Consider the following 24,141-nt stretch of genomic DNA (forward strand, 5'->3'; position numbering starts at 1 on the left):
CAGAATCGATAAGGAATCGAATCGTTTCACAGAATCGATAAGGAATCGAATCGTTTCACAGAATCGATAAGGAATCAAATCATTTCACAGAATCGATAAGGAATCAAATCGTTTCACAGAATCGATAAGGAATCAAATCATTTCACAGAAGCGATAAGGGAATTGGAATTGTGAAAATCTTATCAATTCCCAACCCTATTCCCTACTATAGAGCGCACTGGGTTATAAGGCGTACTGTCCATAACTGGTCTGTTTTAAGTTTTATTTTTTATTTTATTACATATGAGGCCCACTAGACTGTAAGTTGCAGGACATCTTCTTTGACAGTAATTTTGTTGCCATTGATCTATAGACTTCATACTGAATATGCAATGTGATGTGCCTATTTTTTACCATAAATGACAGTAATCAACTGATGCTTTGAAACAGCAAATGTGTGTTAAAGTGATGACTTTATTTTTTACTTTTATTTTAAAAGTGTTACTTCACCCTACAAATGAGAACATCATCGTTGTTCGATGCTGTAGCGCATGTATCGTTTACATTCCGACCGGTCTAACTAGGGAGTATGGTGGCTGGTGACTTCACAGCACCATGTGCTACCAATAGCCTATCAGCAATCCAGGACCATGTTGCTAGCTGTTAGCCAGATCAGACCTTTTGTCATTCCACTGTTGTCTACTGAAGATTACACACCGATTTCCAAAGACAACTTCCCAAAATGCCTCACATGGAAAAAATAAAAATAAATAAAGAACTTTCAAAAATATTACTTACATTCCTGCTTAAATGTGAAATACTCTGTTAAATGCCGACATTCATGGTTCCCACGAAGCAAAAACAGTGTTTTGGGGTATAGGATCTTTAAAGCCCATAAGTAGAGCACACACTGAAAGAGAAGAGAAAAATGATTGAAAAAGTTAGATTTCCATATTTTCTAGAGCTAAAAGCAACACATATCATGTCAAAGTTTGTTAGTGTCATGCAAATGCTCCATGAAAGTAATTCTGCCTTTACTAAAACATTTATCAAGTGCTTTTATGGCACATTTCAGACACACTCCCCCCTCTCTCTCAGATTTTATATATACTCACATATATTAGTTAGAAGGCCCCATATCCTAAACATGTATTTTGCAGAGGATTAAAATCCTATCTAGATAAACCTCAGCTCCACTGTGACATTTTGGATTCAGACTACATTTGAAATGATCATAAAAGTGTTTTATCACTGCAATATCTGCAGCCTGATTTTATCTATGCTCACAGAAAGCCATTAAGGAACCCAGCTTCTGTCAAGCATATGCAGAGCATCGCAGTCGACTGGGGCCGCACAGTAACAATAACAGACGCATGGACTCACTTCAATACTGAAATACCCTCTGTCTACGTAGTCTCCGAGGAAAAGATAGCGTGTGGATGCTGGTGATCCTCCAACTTCAAAGAGCTTCATAAGGTCAAAGAACTGGCCATGGATGTCACCGCAAACTAGAAATATGTCAGAAAGAACAGTTTGTTAGTATAAAAGTTCCTTAATAGCTAAAAAAAAACATTAACATTATGAGTATGTTGGAATATTATGATTTTCATGATGTGTTTGGAAGCAGTGGATGTAACACTGCGGCGGCTAAAAATCAAACAGAAAAGACTGCACGAGTCATGGGTTATTAAATAGAAAGAAGAAAGCAAACTTTATTTCAAGTGCGTATGGGAGCTGCAGTTCATTTTTTATGACCCCCAAAGTGCCAACTTAACAGGCTACATCCACATCTTTTTCTTCTACACTGCTGTACAAATCCCCTCATACTTTTATTTCAAAAAGCAGACGGTCTTGTGATTTTATAATTTGGTCCATTGAAGAAAGTTCTTTTAAATAAAGTTTTATTTTCAGAAAGTTGCAGAGTGCAGCCAGCATGAGATTTGCACAGTACAACAAACTTTGTATAGATTACCACTTATTTCAGTTATGATATTTTACACTAGCATGTCAGCGAATACTAGTATATGTTAGAGGTTAATCATTAAGCCAATATTTGCAAACAGATGCTATTCTATAGTATATGGTCTTAGCTGCAGTTAATCAACTTATCAGTGTCACTAACCGATCCGATACCAGTAGCACGATCCGTACCGTCAGCTCATTTGAAAAACTTGATATACACCCGGGTCGCCATCAATATGACTTTATAAAAGAGATCAAAACTACTTTTTCTCTCCCCCAAAATAAGACGCGTACTAAACTACACTAAAAGGTTCATATTTTCTGAGACATAAATGCATTTAAATCCTTTCCGTTTTATCACTCATCTGTGCCCGATCCATCCCGGAAATGGGTTCCTATGCTCCCTTCTGGGAGCTACCTTTTTTTGGCTTTGAATTTATACATAAATCTAATCTTTTCAAGTTTCATTTTTGCCTCTTGTTTTGACCTTATAGTATATAATGAATTATCTACAGAAAGAAACAACTAAAATGCAGACACATACGGTGTAATCATATTTTACCGAACTACTCTGAGCCTGTCCGATGATGATGTCAGACAAGCAGATTAACGAAGAGAATATAAAGATTACCATTGTTTCAGAAGTCATGAAATATTTGTACATGTATTTGAGCATTCGTTTGTGATTTAAGGATAGAAATAAATACTTTTATTACCAAAATTACACTATTTATGGCGACCTGGATGAATATCTACTTGCACGTGTGTCACTACCTGAACGGATCGGGTAGTGACACTGCCAAAGGGCCAGCATTACCATGGAAGTAAATGCATGTTGGCTAATGTTAGCATACCCTGCAGCTATCCTAGATAGGGCTAGATACTATTGAAAGTTAATAATAGCACATTAGCACATATGTGAACAACACCTTGTTTTTGCACAAAATAAGAAATATTTGCCATTGATAGCATCATTCTAATTTCAGTCTGTCATTTCAAGCTTTGTAAACTGCTTATTATTACAATATATAATTACAGTAGCTGGCAGATATAAACAAGCAGAAAACTGATTAACATGGTACAAAAGATGACACACTGAAAATGGCTGAAAACTGTTTAAAAACATAAATGATGCAAAAACCAAAACCAACCAACACAAGAAAAACATAAAAGATGCAGCAAAAGAAAAAATGTTGCAATCACATACAAATTACAAAGGGAAGTAAGACTAACAACAGGAAAGCAAATCACATACAGAAAAAAAGGATAGCGTTAGGAAATATGCCAAAAATCCCCTAAAACAAAAACTTCCTCCACATAAACAAAGCACCCCAAACCACCAGAGGGAGTTGCAGTCTTTTTTTAAATCTTCCCATTTTTGGAATTTCCCTCTTGCACTACTTTTCTGTTGCATTCGTTTTTTTGTTTTTTTTTACGGGTGGCTTGCCTTTTGGGGTCTGAATCATTCAGATGCTTTTAGCATGTTTTACCACTTTCTGAATGTTTGCATGGCCTGATTGCAAAAAAGCCAGTTTTACTGCGGTGTGTGGCAGTGTGCACCACGTGGTACCAACAAACTTTAGTCATATACTGTATAAAGTATAGTTAGTAGAAATGGAAACAAAATATATGTCCCTTTAATTAATTGATTTGCTCTAATATAATACATAACTTTAATGTGTTTAGGGCTGTTTCGATATGATACTGATATCGGAAATTGGTCCGATATCATTCAAAAGCTGAAAATTGAATTATAATTGGCCTGCGACCAAAATCTCCAATAGAAGCACACTAACATATAAGCATTCCACTCCAGCATTTCTATCCAGCAGCACTTGTATCCTGGATACTACACAGCCATGTGTGTAACCAAACGCCCATTGATAGATCAGTCAGTCTCATACATTATAGACGATTGATATCCGTTTGAATAATATTGCTTGATCAAGCTTTTTATAATATTCTGCTCAACAAACTAGGCCAGAAATGTCTGTATGATTCTTCATGCTAATATTGTATCAGGCCAACATCAAAGCTGCATTACGGTGGTATCAGAAATTAAGATGTATCATCTAAATCTGAGTGTTGATTTTGTTTTTGAGGCAGCAGAACAGACGCCAGCTTTATTTCTTTTATAGCTTTCAACCTAAGCACTGAATACAAGCTGGGTTTGGCTCAGAGAGAGACAGCGGCCGATGTTGACGGCGAACTCTGTGACTATCAGGACTCCCAGTGCAATAGGAGCTGTTACATATAGTTAGTAGCAACATAGCAGGCAGCTCTTAAACGCCATCAGGGGAGCTTTCTGGGATGAAAACATCTGCGTCAGAAATGGCCCACCACTGGTGATTTACCCAAGTTTGCTATCCCGCTTGCAGATCCTATAGTCTATCACTCCCTGTGGAGGCGGGAGCATCTGAGGCCAGAGCAGATCTGCTGCCTACAGCAGCAGCGACTGTGTATGAAACCGTCTGATTATAAAGCCGGTTATACAGTTTTATAGTCACAATAAAAAGGTCATTGTAAGGGTAGGGTAGCCCTAAATTCACCTTAAAAATTTTGACTTTTATAGTCTAAAAAAAATGAAAATATTGGATAAAAAGTCCTCTGCAAAATATCAACACATTCATGTTGAAGTTCAGTTGTAATTAGCTTGAGGCAGCAATTTACATCATTAGAGAGAGCAAATACTGTTGTTTATGCATAAAAAACAATAAATAACATTAGCAAATTTCTACTTTAAGAAATGGCTACTACATGTACTTGATAGCTGCAGCTTAATAAACATAAAAGGATGGCAGGTAAGCTCAATCCAGTTTTTCAGATACCTGATTCTATTAAATCACTACCCACTTGTTCAGACATAAGAACTGAAGCAATAACAAACTACCTTCAGCACTGTCATAAACAGTCTTGCAACAGATGGTATGGCCCTATGAACTCATGAGGACAGAGTCCGTCTGGGATTGCGTGAAAAGGAGAAGGCACACCCTACATTTTCAGAAAAAAACTGCTTAAGTTCTTGGAACAGCCTGAGTAAAAGCAGTTATACTTAAGATAAGTTTTATATTTCAGAGCACAAAGCCTGAGCCCATGATGTCATGCCTTCTTTCATTAACTTATTTTAACTTTTGAATGCATGTAAATTGTTGCACTCATTTTCTGCAAACAAACTCCCTCCCAAAAAAGCTTCGAAGAGGCATCTGGAACAGATCGCCACACAGTGTAAGGAAAAATAGGAGATTAAAAGTTAGGATTCAACCCTTTTCTGCTACATATGCATACTGTGTGCTCCTTAATGACCATCATATGAAAATGGCACGCTAATTTGTGAAGTTTTTAGCTGTGAAAGGTGCTTTTATAAATACGGTTTCTTCACTTTATTCTTCTTACTGATGGTTTAATAGGCTAACCTCAGCATACGTAATGTGAGCTTCTATTAACAAGGAAGTATTCACTGATTTATGACACATCTGCTTCCAATGCTGTAATTTGAACAAAGATGACTGAACTGTTTCAGAGGGATTTTTTTATTTTTATTTTTCATAACCTAGTATCCTCCTCTGGTTCATATTGTTAAGATTTCCTCTAGGACAAGTTTAATCCTCATATCTGTAGTATTCAACATTATTTTGGAGGATCACAGGGCAGGAGGACCAGTTAACCAAAGGCGTCTAATTTCTGTTATTACAGCATCACTGCAGACGCCCTAATATAATTATAGCAATGTTTGTGCTTCACAATCCTGACAAGCTGATCTCTAACTACTGATTCTCTTTCTGCTACTACTATCGTTTTTTTTTTGCAGTTAAACAAGACTGTTAATCCTGAATCAGTTTTTTTCTGCATTTCTGTTTCAGTTTTCCAATAATCCCCGTTAGAATTGACCCAAGATTACCAATTGGGTCTAAATTTTATCAGCAAATGAAGCATAAAATAAAACAAAGATTGTTTTCACTCACATCCATGGCTGCATTCTCATCACTACAAGCTACTCAAGTCAAAATATATTGAAAGAGTCTTTTATCTCTACTTACACAGTATTTGCCAGAATTAGCAACTTGTGAAATACCTACAAAGAGATATCCCCATCTATAAATTTCAAATATAAAGATAAAATAGTTTTTGACTTTAATTTACATTCAGCACATGTTTTAATGCCAGCTGCTCCTTTCACTTTTTTAGACTTAGACAAAGTTTATTGTCATGTTGCATAAACAGTGAATACAAGACAAAATTTCAATACATAGAACTTTTCAACAGTGAATGAGCAGCTTAGCAGTGAAATGAACATCTCCATTTAAAAAGCGCAGTAGTGATCAAAGTGCACAGTGTAGGAGAGACATGGTGCAAAAGGCATTAATGTAGAAGGTTCAGAGCAGTGCTAAAATAAATCAATAGATATGGTGCCAAATGCTGTAGAAACACTGAGTGGAGTTCTATTTTGAAGATTCACCATGTAGTGCAAGTATGATGTTATCAGTTTGATGCAGAATCTCGATTTGTGATTTAATTAGATTTTCCACAGTTTAACAGTCAATTTTACACCCAACCCCACCCAGGTTAAAAAGTAGGGAATAAAGAGAGAAGCTCCAGGAAACTGGGTGTATCAGGAATGACTGCAGGTATGAACAACCTCTCAAACAAAACTGATGTGCTGACTGACTGTGTAATATAACTGCCTATAACTACAACTGATATGGGGATTAGACTGGTCTGACTGGGTGTTCTACTATCCCCAGAGACAATCTCAGCATATTAGTGTGACATGGAACAGACAGTTTTTTTTTTCTTGTTATATAATCTGTATGTAGCTAGACTGATGCTTTTATAGATGGATCAGTCAGATGGCTGGTAACCTGGAGAATGAAAGTAGGTAAAGCATTTTGGGGCAGGACTCCAGAACAAGAAAGCAAAAGGCTTGGATGGAGCAGAAATAGGCCACTGAGCCTGGAGAATTTTAAGGAGAATGAGATCAGTAATAAATAGAAAGATACAGAAAGACATGGCCTGAAAAAGATGATGAGAAACATTTTGTCCCCAGTGCAGGTAGAAAACTGCAACATTTCATATTTGCACAGCACAGATGATAAAATCCCTGAATCCAGCAGACATCCCTTTATTATAGGTTTATACAATTAAAAAAAGCATAGGTCTACTTGTTTTTTTGTTTTTTTTACTAACTGATAAAAGAAACAATCTGGGGAAAAATAGCTGATTTATTATTAACTTGGGTTATTAAGGTGATAATTCAAAATAAAAAGTAAATCTGGTGTTTTTAAACATGAATGAAGCAGGTGACAAAAAAACTATTTACAATTAACAGATGTAAATAAAGCGCCTTTTTAAATTTACAGCACAGGCTTAAAAAAATACCCTTTTCTTCCCTATGCACTGGAATAATCACTAAGATAGCAATCATTAATTTTCACTCCCAACCTGCACAGTGACAACAAACGAGAGGTCGATGTTTGACATCTCTGTGTTTTGAGTCATCAAGTCGACGTATAAAGGAGAAATTGGGTCATTTCCAAAAGGGTGAATAGATTTCAATCCAATCTGATAAAAGGAACCTGCGTTTCTCAAAGCTTTACGAGCTGCATTTCATAACGAGAAACACAATCCGAGACTGGGATCGAAAAGAGAAAATCTGACGCTGTGATACCCAATTAGTGGAAGCGGGAGGACAGCGTTCAAGAGCAATTATCCCAAGTTATGAGCCTCGTGGGATGGCTGTGAGAATCCTCTCTCCACGGCTGCATCATAAACCTCTGCTTTGCCTATCGTCTTTTATTATATCCACACTGCACCGTAATTTGTATCTACTGTAGGGACCGACTTAGAAAAAAGGAGTCCTTTTTTTTTGTCTGTTTGATTTCTATAAGAAATCTTAAATTTTTCCATTTCCTCTTCAATTTAGTCTAATACACAGAGACGCACACACACACATACTGCATCTCTATTTTTGATTTGTTTTTAAGCTTCAGAGGAAATTGGTTTTTAATGGAACGGTAATTAAAAAAGGGGCCTTAAACATGAAAAAAACAGCAGGAAGAAATGTCAAAAAATAAAGTCAAACAACTTAATTTTTAGGCAAGATTATTAGAAAACTTCTTCTTTTAAACAGGCATATGAGCCTTCATTTATTACTCTTTTTACACCACATGCTCTTTATACATATTTAAAGTAAGTCGAATCATAAAAAATATGTATTTTTATTTAATGTTTTTTGCTAAAATCAATGACCAAAACTATACGATAGGTATCATGGCTTTAGATCAATACTGTGTCAAAAATATGTAGCTAGTGTGTGAAAAGTTTATTGAAATAAGACACCAAGGCCAGTAAACGCCAATAATCTTTTTTCCACAAAAAGGATTCTGATGAAATATGACCATATTGGCTTTGAGGTTGGTTTTGATTTCTTTGAAAAATTGATCAAATAACTGCATCAGTTCATCGTTTATGTTACAGCTGCACAATTAGATAAAACTTTATGGTCATCACAAAATCAATGTGTGAAATATTGCACATGCATTTATTTCCTGCATTACTTTATTATTAAGCCACTTGAATGGACTTTGATTAAAAAAAAAAAGCAAACCATGTGTTCTCTAGTTGAGATGCTAGAGAGAAACGGTTAACAGACAGGATGGCCAAAAAAATGTAGCAGTGGCTCCAGGGTGAAAATGTTTTAAATTGTTTTTTTCTATTTTATAACTCCTAATGATGTAAACTTAATGTCAGCAAGTTCATTCTCTGATAATCGATTTGACAAACAACACAGTAGCTCTTTTAGTTTTTTGCTGACGTGCTTAAAGTTGAAAATGGGGTGATGGCATGGACAAGGCTCCCAAGATTAAGTTAAATAACCATAATTCAAAGACAGCTGACTGATGGCTGGCATAAAAATAAACCAAACCTCTGGAAGGCTTTTAAGGATGCTTAAGTCCAGTTTCTGGACTGGATCACCCCGCTGTGACCTAATACCGGTTCCTAAATTGAAACTAGAAACCTTGCAGGGATACAACTGCTGGTCTCAGCAGTTTATCTAGATCCTGAAACGGTTCCTTTGCAGCGTGAATTAATTCCAGTTCCAGGGGACCAAAAGCACGAGGACAGAGTCTGACATATGCAAGACACACAGAAGATAGAAGAAGCAGAAGAAGAAGGAGAGGAAAAACAAAGCAGGTGGGAGACATGACGACAAAAAAGATCGTGGATCCAGGTTCGAAAAAGGGTCCCAGCGTCCTCATGCATCTCGATCTTCTAGCTGGTCAAACTTCACAAGTTGTTTACCGCAATTTCGGTCATAAAAACAAAAGAAGCCAGCCTCCTGTCTGCAGCACTGTCTGCGGTCAGTTACAATTTGGGAGAGGTGCAGTGGAGCGACTGCGGAGTTGGCACGGCTTTTTGTTCACTGCTACACCTACGCAGAGGACCTGGTTTCGAAGTATAAATCAGCCTAAAATAGGACATGATGTGGTCTGCTCATGCGCTCTTTGTTTTCAGAGAACAGAGCCAAAACTGAACTGTCCCGAGCCCTACTGTTGAACTAATACTAGATTTAGCACGGTTTGGATGTGTCTGGGATTATTGATTTCAGTAGCGTGCCTTTTACACTCAGCAATTATCTCGGTTATCGTGCTCAGACCGTTCTGGGCAGGGTTTCAAAACATTAGTGTAAATGGGAAGTTCTTCTATGTGTTTTTGTTTTCCTTGATCAGCTTAATAGTAAAGAAGCATTGCCCGGGGGTGTGAAATATCATACTTTAACCAGTCCTTGTACCGGCCTAGCAGTGTAAATACATCTATAATTAAAACTTTGCAAGAAACAATCTCAAAAAAAGGTTACAGGCCTTTAAACTATAGAAATTGTATTTATTTAATTCACGCTATTTAAGAACTATTTAGATAGATTTACAATACAGGATAATCTGACTCTATTCATTTGTCACAGAATAAAGCCTAGATGAAAAGCATTTTGAGTCATCTTTGTTTATCCTGCGGATTTTGTGACACCAAGGCTGGTTATTGCTATGGAAACATCCTTCCAATGATGGCAGCTTCTAACATCTTCCAAAATAAAAGGGGAAAAAAAATCCACTAACCTACGCTGCTACTGACCAGATAAAGGACATCTATGTGCATTGCCATTGGCAACAATGCAATGCAACACAGAGGAATGGAAAAGGTAATCTTTTATAAAGCTCGTCAACACCTGATAGAAAAGTGTTGTCAGGCTTTGAAGAGGAATAAGAGGCAATTAATTCAGAAGGTTCAGCTCTTGGCTTTTAAGTTGTTTTGAGGATTAATCCAGAATAATCTAAAACAAAATGGCTTCCTTTTATTTATTTATTTCCAAAAGTACACACGAAGCTGACCTTTTGGAAAGATGAGAATGGGGAAATGAAAAGTTGATGCTGACAGTTCAATTTTTATCCAAGGACTTGATTTGATGGTCCTTCTGAATCGCAGTCAATGCACCTGTGAAAGCGCGGCCGACACTGATCGATGCAAGTCAAACAGAAACAGCGGCTGCCTCCTCCAGCTCGCCGCTCTACTTCATCACAGCAAACACAATCCTCCCCATCGCTCTGTTGCAGTACACCTACAGACGTGCTTCGCCTCCCTCCCTCTTGTCAAACAACACACAAAAACGAGGTGAGAATCAAAGCCCACATAAGAAGAGCAGGTGGGAGTACATTATCTGGAGTGAGAAACAATTCGTTCTGGCCATCTCCTGCTTGTGTGTTAAAGTGATTCCCCCTGAGTAGCAGCATATCAGCGGGTAGCAGCTACTGAGTGGGTGGTGGGCATTACACAACCTGGCTTCAGAACCTACACAGGCCACTCTAAAAGGCCATGCTCATTGAGCGACCATGCCAGATCGTGTTTTGATTGAGACGAGGAGCAATAAACAATACACGGGGTTTTTAGGATGTCACTCTCTGTGAGCAAAGATCCTGAACAGCATGACCTCATGCAAAAGCAAAAGCGACGCTTGCAAGTTGTTATGGAGATCCATCCGTCTGCAACTCAACATTAAAGCAGAAATCAAACAATGAAAAAATGTAAAGGTCAAAATATATCTTAGGGATGTAAACAAGAAAATATTCCTGAAGTCTGTTTTTATCCAGAGTAAAAAAATATGGAATGGGCTTTTATCAAATAATAATCATATTCAGGTATTTTTAAAACCATTTTTTAATGCAAATATCCAGAGTAAGGCGGTCAGTAGATAAAATTGGAAAGGTGTTCGAATTCACACCTTCTGTTGACAGGGTTTGCTCTCACACAGATTTCGTAAATCACACATCATACAGCTGGATTGGACTGTTTCAGGGGTGAGTATTGCTCGAGTCCTGTGCTGATCAGAGAAAAAAAATGAAGAGGGAAAGTTCTTATGCATTTTTTGCTTTTGTTGTGGTTCATCTCACCTCTTCACAACTCCAGATAGCCCCAAAAGATATTTTCAGGCAACTATATCTTAAGATTTGAACTCTTGATTTGTTTCTTCTTCACAGGCCTTCTCCTGCTTACGTTGTGTTGGGACATGCACCCATTCACACTGCAAACAAACCGCTCCAGGGTCTGCAGGAACCAAGCCGAGACCGACAGCTGTAAACATGCAAAGGTGCAGATCTTTGGTCCACTTCAGGGTGCTGGATAAGGTTAACAGTTTGGCCGTTCACTCCAGATGCTGGACTCTGGTGTGGTTATGATGTAATTCTTGATCTTTCCAATGCTTTTTGTTGGAGGCCTTGACAGAGCAGCTGTATTTATACTCAGACTTGATCGCAGACAGATGGACTTTTGGTAGAACTAGGTTTTTTTGAGAGGTATCAAGGTAAAGGGGCCTGAAAATCAACATCCAGCAAACCTTTTAGTTTTTTGGTTTTTTTTAATAATCTGACTTATTTTTCAGTACAACATTATTCTTAATTTTGAGAGCGGTGTTTTTAATTTAGAAAGTTAGACCGCAGACCTTTGCAAGGACCAGTGGAGCTGCTCTGAGCAACATTTTGACTTTTTAACGTCCAAACAAGCAGATTTCTCATTTAAAAGCATCGCACAAGAAACTAATTGAGGGATTTAAAAGGGGCAAAATGCTGTCCGTCTTCTTAAGGTCTAGCAAGCTTTTCAAGGAAGTCCCACGATTAAGGTCTTAGTATTTCCAAGAGCTGTTAAAGCAAAGTGTATCTAATGTTGAAGAGTCCATTGTGCTTTAATACAACAGGATTTCATAAAAAAAAAAATAGTGTGGGGGGTAAACATGTTTTATGGTGTTTTAATGAGACGAGAGGCACGTTCATGGTGGAGCTCGCTCTCTGCAGAGGCTTATTGAGGAGTGTAAAAGCTTGCCGTTGCCTGGTGATGTGGTTATAGGAGCTCCTTTGATGGCGAGAGTGGAGCGAAGGCCATGGGAGCAGCTTGTATTCAGTATCCTAAGCCAGCACCGTTTGTCACACTCCTCCCTTCCCAATAGAAAAAAAATAAATAATAAAAAACCCACCTGCCATCTGGCCCAACAAGGAAGTGAATGAGAGAGAGTGAAAAGCACAAAGTGGGAGAGAGAGAGATAGCTGACATGTCATGGTGCTTTGCATCAACGATAAATATTTACATACTAATTTGCTGACCGTGTGTTATGCTGGAATCAAGGATGGCTGGCAGAAAGCGAGGGAGAAGGTTTAAAGTAGAGAGAGAAGGGAAAACAAAAGAGCAACAGAGAATGTGTGAGTTTGAAAGAGGATGAGAGAGGTAAACACAGCGGGAAAGCGAGCTTGCGCAGCAGAGAAGCCCATGCGGAAAAAGAATAGTGAGTGGGAGAGGGGTTGAGACAAGGTTGTTGAGTGGGAGGGCAAGAAGTGCTCCACCGTTGGGCTCGCATACACAAGTGGATGAGCAGAGACTCGCACACAACTCTGCTCCTCAGGATCCGTCCGCTGCCTCTGTGTAATGCAGCAGAGCAGGCAGGTTCAGTGGTTCATCCAACACTTCAGCTGCCATGAAATCTACAAATCTGACGGGATGACAGCTTCAAAACATGGCTTCACAGGATTCAAAAAGACAGAACGCCCCTAACTTGAAAAGGTCAGCATTAGTGTGTGTTTACCTATAAAAAAAAAAAAACAAAAAAAAAAACAAAAACCCTGGTGAAAAGGCGGATGCTCAGATTGCTTTTAGCATCAGAAGATAACAAAATAACTGAATAATCATTATCTTCTGATAAACATACAGAACTACTTTTACTCTTTTATCTATACATTTCATTTTGATAGCTGGGAAAAAGATCGCAATATATAGTGATATTGTAATATAGTATTGTATCGTGACCTAAGCATCATTACACATATTGCATTGCAAGACCCACGACAATATTCATCTCTTTTGTTGACCAGTGGCTCCGATAGAACAAAATTCTACCCTTCCTGTTTCTACTAATGAATGCACCATCAATGCTGATGATGTAATGAGCAGTAAAAGCTTATTTACTCTGTGGAAGTTCTTAAATTGGTTATTAAAGCAGTGTAAAGGTTACCTATTCGAGAGGCTCTACAGTTTTTTATAGAATGGAGGGATGGATTAGACAGTGAAATAGGGAATAAAGTCTTTAGATTCTATTTTCATACCCATAATTATCTTCTATTAGGAAAATACCTAAATTCTTAACCTCTTTAGACTTTAAACCAAACCACACTGAAAAGCAGCATCCATCCATAGGTACCGTTTCCAGGCGACACGGGGAGAGAGCGGTAGGGTCTACAACAAGATTAATGGATTGTAAAAGGAAGCTTTCTTTTCTCTGGTAGATAGGCTGATCTTAAGCTTTACTAACTTAAAAGCTTTTAATTGTAGAAGTTTTTTTTAGTTTAAAGTACTAGTGCCAAATCAATGACTGAAATTAGTTTCAATTTCAACTGAATCTAAACTTAGTCCTCCTTAGAGGCACCCTACTGTGAAATATAAGTTGATTGATTCAGATAAATTTTTAAAGTTTTTCCGATTATATGCTGTTATTTCAAATCTTACGGCAATTCAAACTTTTATTTAATATACTAATTTCGATACACTGCTAATTGTAGCCATGTTTAAACACTGTTTTTCGTTTTCAACATCGAATCTATTTTTGCCGAATAAATGAAGGACCTGGCAACTGGCTGATGAAGAGCACAGTGGGAATGACAAGAACTACTCACTGGGAGGAGTTTAAGGTATAGAGGATGATTTTTTTTACTTCCGGGTGGATCATCTAAATAAGTGGTCCTCCTAATTGTCAATCATTCTAGTGATATTTTTAAATAAGACCGTCCTACGTGCATGTCCCGTTAGCTATCTTTTTTACGGACATGCGTACATTCAGGCATATATGTGTGGTGAGCAACGGTTTCTGACAGTCATTGAAGCTCGCGTTTCTCACCGCTTTTCTTTGAAAATGGCCGAGGGTCGTAAGAGAAAAAGTGTCTACCAAATGTATGAGAAGAAAATAAAGGCCTCAGAACAGGTAGATATATTCCGGAATGCTTTGCGTGGAAAGCTCTCCTTGCAAAGCCTTATGGGATTTTGCTGTCACAGCTGCTCGCCGTCTTCATAGGCTGTTGCTACCCAACATCGGCGACTAATAGAGATGGAGGAGGAGGTACGTGACCAACGGGGTGCAAAAAGCAGTGATCATCTGTGCAAACGGTCAGTTAACTGAGTTCACTATAAAGTCATCTACATAGTCCCCACTCTATATAGTGATTGAGGGATTTAGGGATTAGGGCGGACGTTCGGGTACGCTTATATGAACTACGAGAACAGCAACTTTTAAACAGAGTGTGGAAGAGGGGAAATGGGCCTGTGTATGCTCTCGCATGCATTTAATAGGAGTTCCCTCTCAGGAGCAGGTACAGGGTTGTGCATATGCATTTTCTTTTTAAGTGGGTGGGTTTTTAAACATTCTGTCAAAATCCTCCACTATACCTTTAAACGCATAGCTATCTCCTTCAAATAGTAAAATCAGATGAACTGCAATCAAGTCATTTTTAGTTTCTTGCAAACATCAAGACTGGAGAAATCGAATTGACTTTAAGGTTTGTGAAATGACGTCACAGCGACCTTTTTTGCAGACATGCAAAAGTCCCAAAACAATGTGCAGCCAGTGCCAGATTCCCCGCTGAAACAAGCTAAAAGAAACACTACCCTGAACGGGTCCACTACCTTGTCAATGAGTCGATGCAATCAACTGGTTTTCCTTAGATAGGAAACATTGAATCAATTTGACTGTTTGATCTGGTGAAATGTAAAGTGCATTGAGATGACATGGGTTGTAAATTGGCGCTATATAAAAAACCTGAATTAAATTGGAAAAAAAAAATACAGCTCGTTAAAAGGCTTGATCCATGTAAGCATAGCGCGGGGACAACTATGGAGATTGGTGTAAAACATTTAGGCTAGTCTGAGTCATGATTATATTAAGTTAATAGCATTTATTGAATGTGGTCTCTAGATAACAAAAAAAAAAAAAAAAACAAGCACACATTTACAGTCTTATGTCAAGACTTGTGCCAAACTTCAGTCCTTAAGGACTTGCTGGTGTAACCCAGGTTAAAATTCTATGGTCCCATTTTTCCCAGTCACCTGAACCTGAGTTTGAGCGAATTTTATAAGCTAAGTTGAGTTTCCCCAATCAGTAGTGTGAGGGGGAAGCCACTGGAGCAGCTGCACTCGTGTCGACTACCGTGGGCTTTAGAAACCAACTGGTGCTGCGGTGTGCCGAATATCTGCAGGAAGTGGCCAGGTGAGGCCAGTTGTGGGTCAATTGATGGCGAGCTACTATCTTTAACAGAACCTGCCCTATAACATCCTCACCCTATCATTCTCTTCATTTGAATGTAGCACTCATTTTTCATTTTTGAGTGCACCTGAATTTATTGCTGTATTTTGTCATTTCAATTCTGTGAACTACTGAGTCTACGGACCAGAATTTTCTCATGTGCCCTATATCAAAACCAACTTTTCTCCAGATTGTAAATATTTTGGGTATTGTTATTGTTTGTTGTTTTCCTGTTTCCACATAATATATAGTACCAATACCAAATACAAGCATCTGCCTCAGTGTCATTATTTACTTCCTTTCTACACCTCTCTAATCCGAAACCTTGTCTTCTGATATCCCACATATATCCTACACTTAAACACAACACCAAATAGCTGCGTCTGCAGCAGGACTCTAGAGAACTCGACTCCAAGCTGAGGAGGTATGTATGGACCCTTGAGGATTTGGATAAGACATTTCTGGAATAATACATTAAGGCTACTCTAATTGGACATTATGACTTTATTATGGACACCATTATCTTTATTTTAATTGCAGTACAAATGTACCTTTGCTTGGACAAGTGCAAGCAACAGAATTACTTTTCTATTAGTGCAGCTAAGAAGGCGCTTGACAGGTGCAGTGGAGGACGGAGAAGTATACAATAAAGATATCATCATATCTATGATGTGCTGGAATGTGGTAAGATAGTAGGTGATTTTATATACAGTATACATGTGAATGTATGTTAATGGGCAGAGGACATCTATACCTTTATTGAATGTAGAATAAATAACTAATAGTTTGAGTAAAAGGAAGTTTTTTCTTATTTGTTTTTGGTTTCTTATTATTAATCTGTTGAACTCCGGTAAAAACAGCGGTGTTTTGTTTGCGGCTTATGATCTTAATAAACAAATAAACTTATGTTGGCATGTTTGTTCAAAAAGATTGTGTGGACTTAACCTCATACTTCCAGACATGTCGCCATTTCTTGAAGCTTTTTACTCCTGTAGCTTTTGCTTTATGTTTTTATTTTAGTTTTGTAATCAGTTCCAGGGTTTGTCACAACCATCTTTGTGTTCTGAGGTATTTGAAAGTGTTAATGTTAATGTTAAAAAATGATGAGTCGGCTACTTGCGACACTGGTAATGGGATTAGATTAGATTATACAAAGGATGGCCCACTGCCGACTTAATAATCACCACCTAACTAGTCTTTGACCCTCCAGACTGCTACTGTAAGGTAGGCTCCCTAAGGGAATTAGTTCCTTCAGTTAATTCATAGCGCAGCTTCTGCAGGTAGAGCAGAGCCTTTTTGGTACTTTCTTCCTCTTACTCTACGTCTGAACAGATTCCTTCCTAGTTTCTTACGTGTTCTGGAGAGAACGAAAAGCACTTTAATCTCCATCTGCCCGACTTCATTTAACCTCATCAAATTGTTTACTTTATTTCATTTGGCAAATGATAAAACCCCCTAACTGAACAATGGAATATGAAGCTGGTTCCTCTCTCCCTCAAACTAAAACATAACTACTTCCACATACAGCTGAGGGGAACTAAGGTGTAGCAAAGAGTATATTTCTGTAAGGATGTGTTTATTTTAGCTACAACATTTAGCCACAGCCAGAACTTGTCAAATAAAATAATAGGTTTTATAAGTACCTGAAGAATGAGACACTGGGTATATGTAGATGTGTTTCAATTATCTTGTAAACAGAAAGCTATAGGTGAAAAAGTGAGAAGAAAATTCATAAGAGTAAATTAGCGTATATAAGTTTGATATTTATGTACAGATCAAAAATAAGTATGCAATAATCTATACAGTAGTAATGTTCATACAAAGTTATATGATCAAGGAATTAGATTTCTTTGAGAATTTCAGGCTAATTAATCCAGAGAGAACTTTGGTTTTCCAGCTTATTTATAACCTGTAAAATCTAAACATGTCTTTAAAGGAATAGTACACCCAAAACATGATTAGCCTTCATTTTCTACTCACCCCCATGCTGAACAACACCCTGGAGTACTTTTTTGATATCTCAAATGCATCTGGAGATCTGGGAGGCTTCTTGCTGTCTGCTGACATTCAAATAATGGAGGTCTATGGTGACCGAGACAGAAAGGTCCATAAAAGTCCACAAAAAACGTGTCAATATTCCTCCATACTGCTCGTCCAATGTAATCCAAGTGTCCTGAGTGGGTAGCATCCAGAATTTACTCGAAACGAAGTCATTTAGAACGTTTTAGAGCATAAACAGTAGTGTATAGGATTTCCTGAAAGCGCGCACCTGCGCGCTCACGATTCTACGGAAGCCGGCAGACCAAACCAGCGCATTCAGCTCGGCAAAGAACTCATGCTCTTCCTCAACACTGAAGTCCTCAGACATTTTTCTTTCGTTGTTTCTTTCTTTGCACAGGTAAACAGCACATTTCTTCTTCTACGCTTGCATTATCGGCAGAGCAGACGCTGAATGCGCACTTTCTTCCGGTTTGGTCTGCCGGCTTCCGTAGAATCGTGAGCGCGCATTGGGGGCGCTATTAGGAAATCCTATACACCACTGTTTAGGCTCTAAAACGTTCTAAATGACTTCGTTTCGAGTAAATTCTGGATGCTACCCACTCAGGACACTTGGATTACATTGGACGAGCAGTATGGAGGAATATTGACACGTTTTTGTGGACTTTTATGGACCTTTCTGTCTCGGTCACCATAGACCTCCATTATTTGAATGTCAGCAGACAGCAAGAAGCCTCCCAGATCTCCAGATGCATTTGAGATATCAAAAAAGTACTCCAGGGTGTTGTTCAGCATGGGGGTGAGTAGAAAATGAAGGCTAATCATGTTTTGGGTGTACTATTCCTTTAAAGGTCCCATATTAGAATCTATCGAGAGGAACCAGAAATCAAAAATGAGGAATCTGAATCGTTCAAATTCAAACAATAGTCAGCCCCACTCAGTTTTAGTAATTCTGTGTTTATTTCAGATGGTTTCACTTGGCTGCATTAACCAGTAAGGTGTTCTTTTGTATTTGCAGCTTAGTTGCATTTACAGGTTTTCTTTGTTGTATCATTATAAAAATTTATTTTGATAAAGACTCAAAACTTGTTGATTCTTGCTCATAATTACCTTTAATAATCTATTCCCTGCTCAAAAAAAAATAATAATAATTCTGTTGTTATGCTCTTGTTAAGGGAGAACTGTTAAACCCCCTCCCCACATCTACCTTTGTTTCATTACGTCAGCCTCTCAGAGCAGAACCAGAAAGCAAGTCCTTAGCGGCCTGTTTTCATCTTTTTAATGATCGTCTCAAACAGCCAGACAAGATATTCCCTTATCATAATGGCCTTGATAAACACTGGAGGCATACAAGGGTCATGCATTCATGAATTCAAGTGAGTACATTTCCTGTCAAATGTGAACACGGGGCCTCTCTGGACTATATTGTGGAAATGATCTGGTATTAGGAAATGATGGGTTGCCATAGATCCCTTGAGTAGGCCTCTGCCTCTGATTACACCAACATCAAAGAGGCCTCATCAGAAAGTCTAATGGAGGAGCAGCACACATTGACCAGTGAGAGAGGCAACAATAGCAACAGTGGATGCATGAATATGCATCAGCAGCCGCCCCGCAGCGGTGTGTTCGTCCAGAGGCAGGGAATGGTGAGCCGAACTGAAACTCCTGGCTCCGTTATATTCAACCATTGCAACAAGTTTAAGAAATTATAACCACTTCCATTTTAAAATAACTTCTAATAAAGGTTTCTGTGTAAAACCTTTAATTCAAGATACAGTAACTGCAGCATACAGAAGATTTTTGACTGAGACAAGGATTAGATGAGCTCTACAGATCCGTCCCCTGATGACCACAGAACTGCAGCGCACCGCATCAGACTTTAGCGGAAAAGTTTCTTTAGTAATAATATTCAAAAGCAAAACACATTAAGCATTGTTTATTTAGTGTTTATTTTCATCAATGTTATGTGTTGAGGGATACAGAAACTAAAAAGGCCAAAAATGGCAGTCTATGAATACAAAAGCAGATAGTTATAGACACCAGTCACAGAAAATCAGCTGAAAGTTGGAAATGGAAGGAGAAGCTGTGGTGAAACATAGTAGATTTTCTGATTAATAGAAGCTATTTTCATCTTCACTCTTGACCTTTAAAATTTTACACACATATATATGTGTATCTGTATGTGTGCGTGTGTGTGTATTAGGGGTGAGGGATTGATCATAAAATGAAGTGAATGAAATATTTAAGACTATTTTTAGGCTCAAGTGGCCTTTATTTAGTTATTTTTTTACTTCAGTTGAAGTATGGAGTGAGTAAAGTGGGTTAGAAGAGATGAGAGAGACATTTGGCAAAGTTCAGCACAGCCGGAACTTGAACCTGCGACAGCCAGCATACCTCCAAAACATAGCAGCACCCCAAATCAATCAGTTTTATGTTGATTAAGATTGATTTTTTTTGGGGAAAACCGCTCCTTGGGCTTCCAGAACTCAGCTCCTGCTTCTTGTTCTTATCAGTTCTTTATCATAACTGATAAATTAGCTGCACACATTAGGTTTGTTATAGCTTCATTGTTTGTTGTGAAACATCGTCTTCCAAGCATTTCAGAGCTTGAAATCTGTTGCCCTAACCATTCAGGTCCCCTCCCAATGAAGATAATTGAAATAAAAGATATTTCATTTTTATTATGAAACTTAAGAAGAAAAAAAATGAGACACACACGCACACACACAGAAGAAAACATCTGTGCATTGGGAAAAACACAAGGCTGCTATGGCTAATTACATCACCTATAATTTGCATTAAGGGCATAATTAGTATAATTAGGGTATAAAGCTTCTATAGCCGGAAGAAGTCATTGTTGCTTATGAATGTTTGTGCGAATTGTGACTTTTATCTTCTTTAATAAAAGAGAAAAAAACGATAGCACAAAAATGCTATCATTGGTAAGCATTACATCCTTATATATAACAAAGAATAACAAAGCAACTACAGGAAGCCTATAATATGTTGATTATCTTGAGGAGCTTTTTTGTATGATTGCACCCAGACCCGTGTATGTCGGATATTAGGTTTGATGTCCTCAAAACAGACATTATTAAAGAAAAAAAATAATGTTTGCAAACACAACACTGCACTCGTGTCCTATTGTGACTTCACAAAAGCGCCACTTTGGTGCATTTCTCAGGGAAAACGCTGCTCATGGGGAAAATCTCCAGCTGTGAAGTGCATCGGCGAGCAGGAGGAGAAAAAAAAAAAAAAGAAAGAAAACTTCAAAGCAAATTCTCTGCAAATTATCCAGATATTTTCTGATGTGAAAACAGCTTCAGTCAACAATCTAAATCACTGGCAATCATTGTGAGCAAGCAGACGGAAAACTGAAACTGAGAACGGAAAGCTGAAAATGAAAGTAAAACAGCCATGAAATGAAACTTCCAAATATGTAGCAGGTCTTAACTGCATTCAGGATACGTTTCTTCAAAGACCTAATCTAAAAGCAAGTCGACACCAGAAAAAAAGAAGAAAAAAAGTCTTACAGGGGAATAAAATGATCTATGATGCCTTATGAAAGTACTTCAGCCCCTTTAGCCCCACACATGGCTGTGGAGTGGAAACAACTTGAAAAGCAGACGATGTATTTGTATTAAAACAAACTATTGCTTAAGGAAGTCGCATACCTACAATATAAATAAGTCCATCTGTGTGCAACGCAACAAAAAAGGAGATGTAAGTAAGTCAATTTTATTGAAATCTGTGCCTTCAGTCTTGAATTAAACAGGTAAGAGAAAAACTTTGCTAATGGAAGAAGTAAAAAAAATGAAATCTAGTGAGAATCAAAGTGAGACACTTTGCCAATGGAACAAGACAATTTATAAACATAAAAAAAAAAAACAATTGTACCATCTTATTTCAAGTGCATTTTATCTAATTATCTTATTTTAATAGTAAAACTACTCATTCCATTGGCATTCATTAACAAATCATCTTATTTACCTACTGAAAATAAGGTTATATACTTAATTTAAGACATTTTTACTTATTTCTAGATCATTTTTGCAGTGTATAATAAGAAAAGTTTCTTATTTCAAGTGCATAACAACGAATTATCTTGTTTTAAGGGTAAAAATACTTATTCAATTGGCAGATCATCTAATTTACAGACTCAAATTTAGGCTAAATACACTTATTTTTTAGGGAATTCGATAATGCTTGCAGAGTGAACTTGGGTGTTTAGTGAAGTTTGTTAGAGAGCAATAGTGAACCAATGACAACAGAACACAGCTGGTTAGGAATGAGGATTTGGAGATAATGTTTGCCACAAGCCATGTCGACGCAGCATAAATGTTGATTATCTAATAAGACGACAACAAAGTGCTTTAACATGACGCCATGGTGGTGGAAGAATTATGCATCTGTATGAATAGAGAAATCAGCTGCATCCTCTCAACCTGTAAACGTACAGCCAGAAGAGGTTTAGATCAAAGTGTTTTCTATTTTTAGAATGGCCTAGTCAAAGTCTAATGATAATTTGTGGTTAGGCTTAGTCCACAGAGAGCCTGTTCGATCAAGTCTGAGGTAAAGTGTTGAGTCCAACCACAAAATCTGAAGCTATAACTTCTAAGACAAGGGAAATTATCTCATCATATGAAAAAAGTACAAATAAATTATATTGTCATGAAATAAATTAACACATGCACGACTCTGTGGTCCACCACCTAAAATTTCATTAAAATACAATTATTTTATGGATGAACTCTGACAAAAAGGTGAAAAGGGTGTAAATCCTTCATGGTGTTGTAAAATACGCCTCACTGGGACCATCTACAAGCTGACACATGATCTGCTCATTAAACAGCTAAAACAGCAGCACAACAGAGCCCATCGGAAACATGGAAACATCCATGTGATCCGTTTGTATTTCTGTTGGGTTCTGACCTGTCACAGGGGCCTCGATGTCCAGCAAGTTCTTCTCCGAGCGCAGGATGGCGGCACCCTCTCCTATGAGCCTGAGGGCCACCGACTCCTCAACACGGCCCTCCTTGGTTAGGTGGGCTTTCAGCACGTCCACTTTGGGCTTCCCGTCGCTGTCAAACACCTCTTTAGCTGTCAGCCGGTGACTGGGGGGGAAGGGGACAGCTGCAGGGGGGGGAGCAAAGGGAAGGGAGGGGGTCACAAAAACAAAACAAATGATAATTATTACACCTGATATCCTTTCATTCACAGAGGCACGGGTGTCATCGAACAAAAGACTCACGAGGATCAGTGGTTAAACCCAAGTCGATGAGGAGCGACATTTAAGCCATTTGATTAGCAGGTTCTCCCCATCTTCCCCCCGCGGATTGACTCCTCCCTGCAGGAGTTCGCTGCTGAGCTCTCGGCCCACCCTCGGAGACAATTTACCACACTGCCGCTGTGATCCGTGACTCATTTCGCTTTCAATATTTATAACAGAGCCACAGATTTTCTAGTTTGCTCTGCAATATTCACAGCTAATGAGATGGCACTTCTGACAGTGAATCAGAGAGCCCAGACATCTGTTGTTTTTCTTACGTAAAAAAAGCCGCTCGCATGAGGACGAGCTCTAAACATGTGTACAGGCCTGGTTCCATGTGTAAATCTCTAAAAGCGTTTAAATGGACAGATGCACAGCGATAGACTCGGTCCAGCGTGCAGTGAGAGGATGAGTTCAATTCAACTTCTGAGAGCACTGATGGCAGTATAGAAATTAGTCTAATCAAATCCAAAACAGTCCATTACTGTCAGTAACGAGAGCTTTTAAAAAATGGTTCTGCTAATCTACTCTGAGAACAACAGCAACTTGTAAAGCAGTAAATGCTCTAAAACACCTCTAAGCTGTCTCAGCCTTAATGCACTTCAATCTAAAGGGTACATAACAAATAGAATCGTTTTTGTGGTTATTCTGCTGCTAATAACTCAATAAATATGATTATATAAAAAAAAAAAAAAAAACTTTACTAGTGATTAAGCTTTTTTACACTACATCACATTAAAACAACAAGCTTCAGTTGGTGATGGGCCAACACCAAGTGGAATATAAGTAAGAAGGGTAAGTGAAATGTATTAGTCCGTAAAACCACCTTCCACTGCAGCAACAGCTGTTGGTCTGTTAGAAACGATCTGTTGGAAGAACTGAATGTTCTGCTTTTTTATTGTTGTCTAGTTTAGCATTTTGGTAGCTTCCTCTAAACCAACAATCTGGACGTGAGTTGTTTTAACGTTCCTTGACTGACACATTAATTTAAACCCAGTTGGTCAACCATAAAAATGCTTAAATATGCTTGGATCTAAACTGGTGTGTCGTCAATTTGGCCGTTTAAAGTTTTAGTCCTGCTGGAGAGAGAACTTCTTCCCCAGTGTGAAGT

General features: G+C 38.2%; 1 protein-coding gene across 5 annotated transcripts in view; it reads right to left on the minus strand.

The window, feature by feature from the left end:
- LOC107084148 (serine/threonine-protein phosphatase 2B catalytic subunit alpha isoform) overlaps window positions 1-24,141 on the minus strand; it is a 122,611-nt gene that overhangs the window by 48,457 nt on the left and 50,013 nt on the right. For all 5 annotated transcript variants that reach the window (XM_015373841.1, XM_015373842.1, XM_015373843.1 and 2 more), the window contains exons 2-4: window positions 22,694-22,894; window positions 1,363-1,487; window positions 778-889 (exon numbers count right to left, since the gene is read on the minus strand). In XM_015373841.1, the coding sequence (XP_015229327.1) occupies window positions 778-889; window positions 1,363-1,487; window positions 22,694-22,894 (438 nt within the window). The remainder of the gene's footprint in view (window positions 1-777; window positions 890-1,362; window positions 1,488-22,693; window positions 22,895-24,141) is intronic.

Source organism: Cyprinodon variegatus, unplaced genomic scaffold (assembly GCF_000732505.1).
Source record: "Cyprinodon variegatus isolate N-32 unplaced genomic scaffold, C_variegatus-1.0 Scaffold93, whole genome shotgun sequence".
NCBI lineage: Eukaryota > Metazoa > Chordata > Actinopteri > Cyprinodontiformes > Cyprinodontidae > Cyprinodon > Cyprinodon variegatus.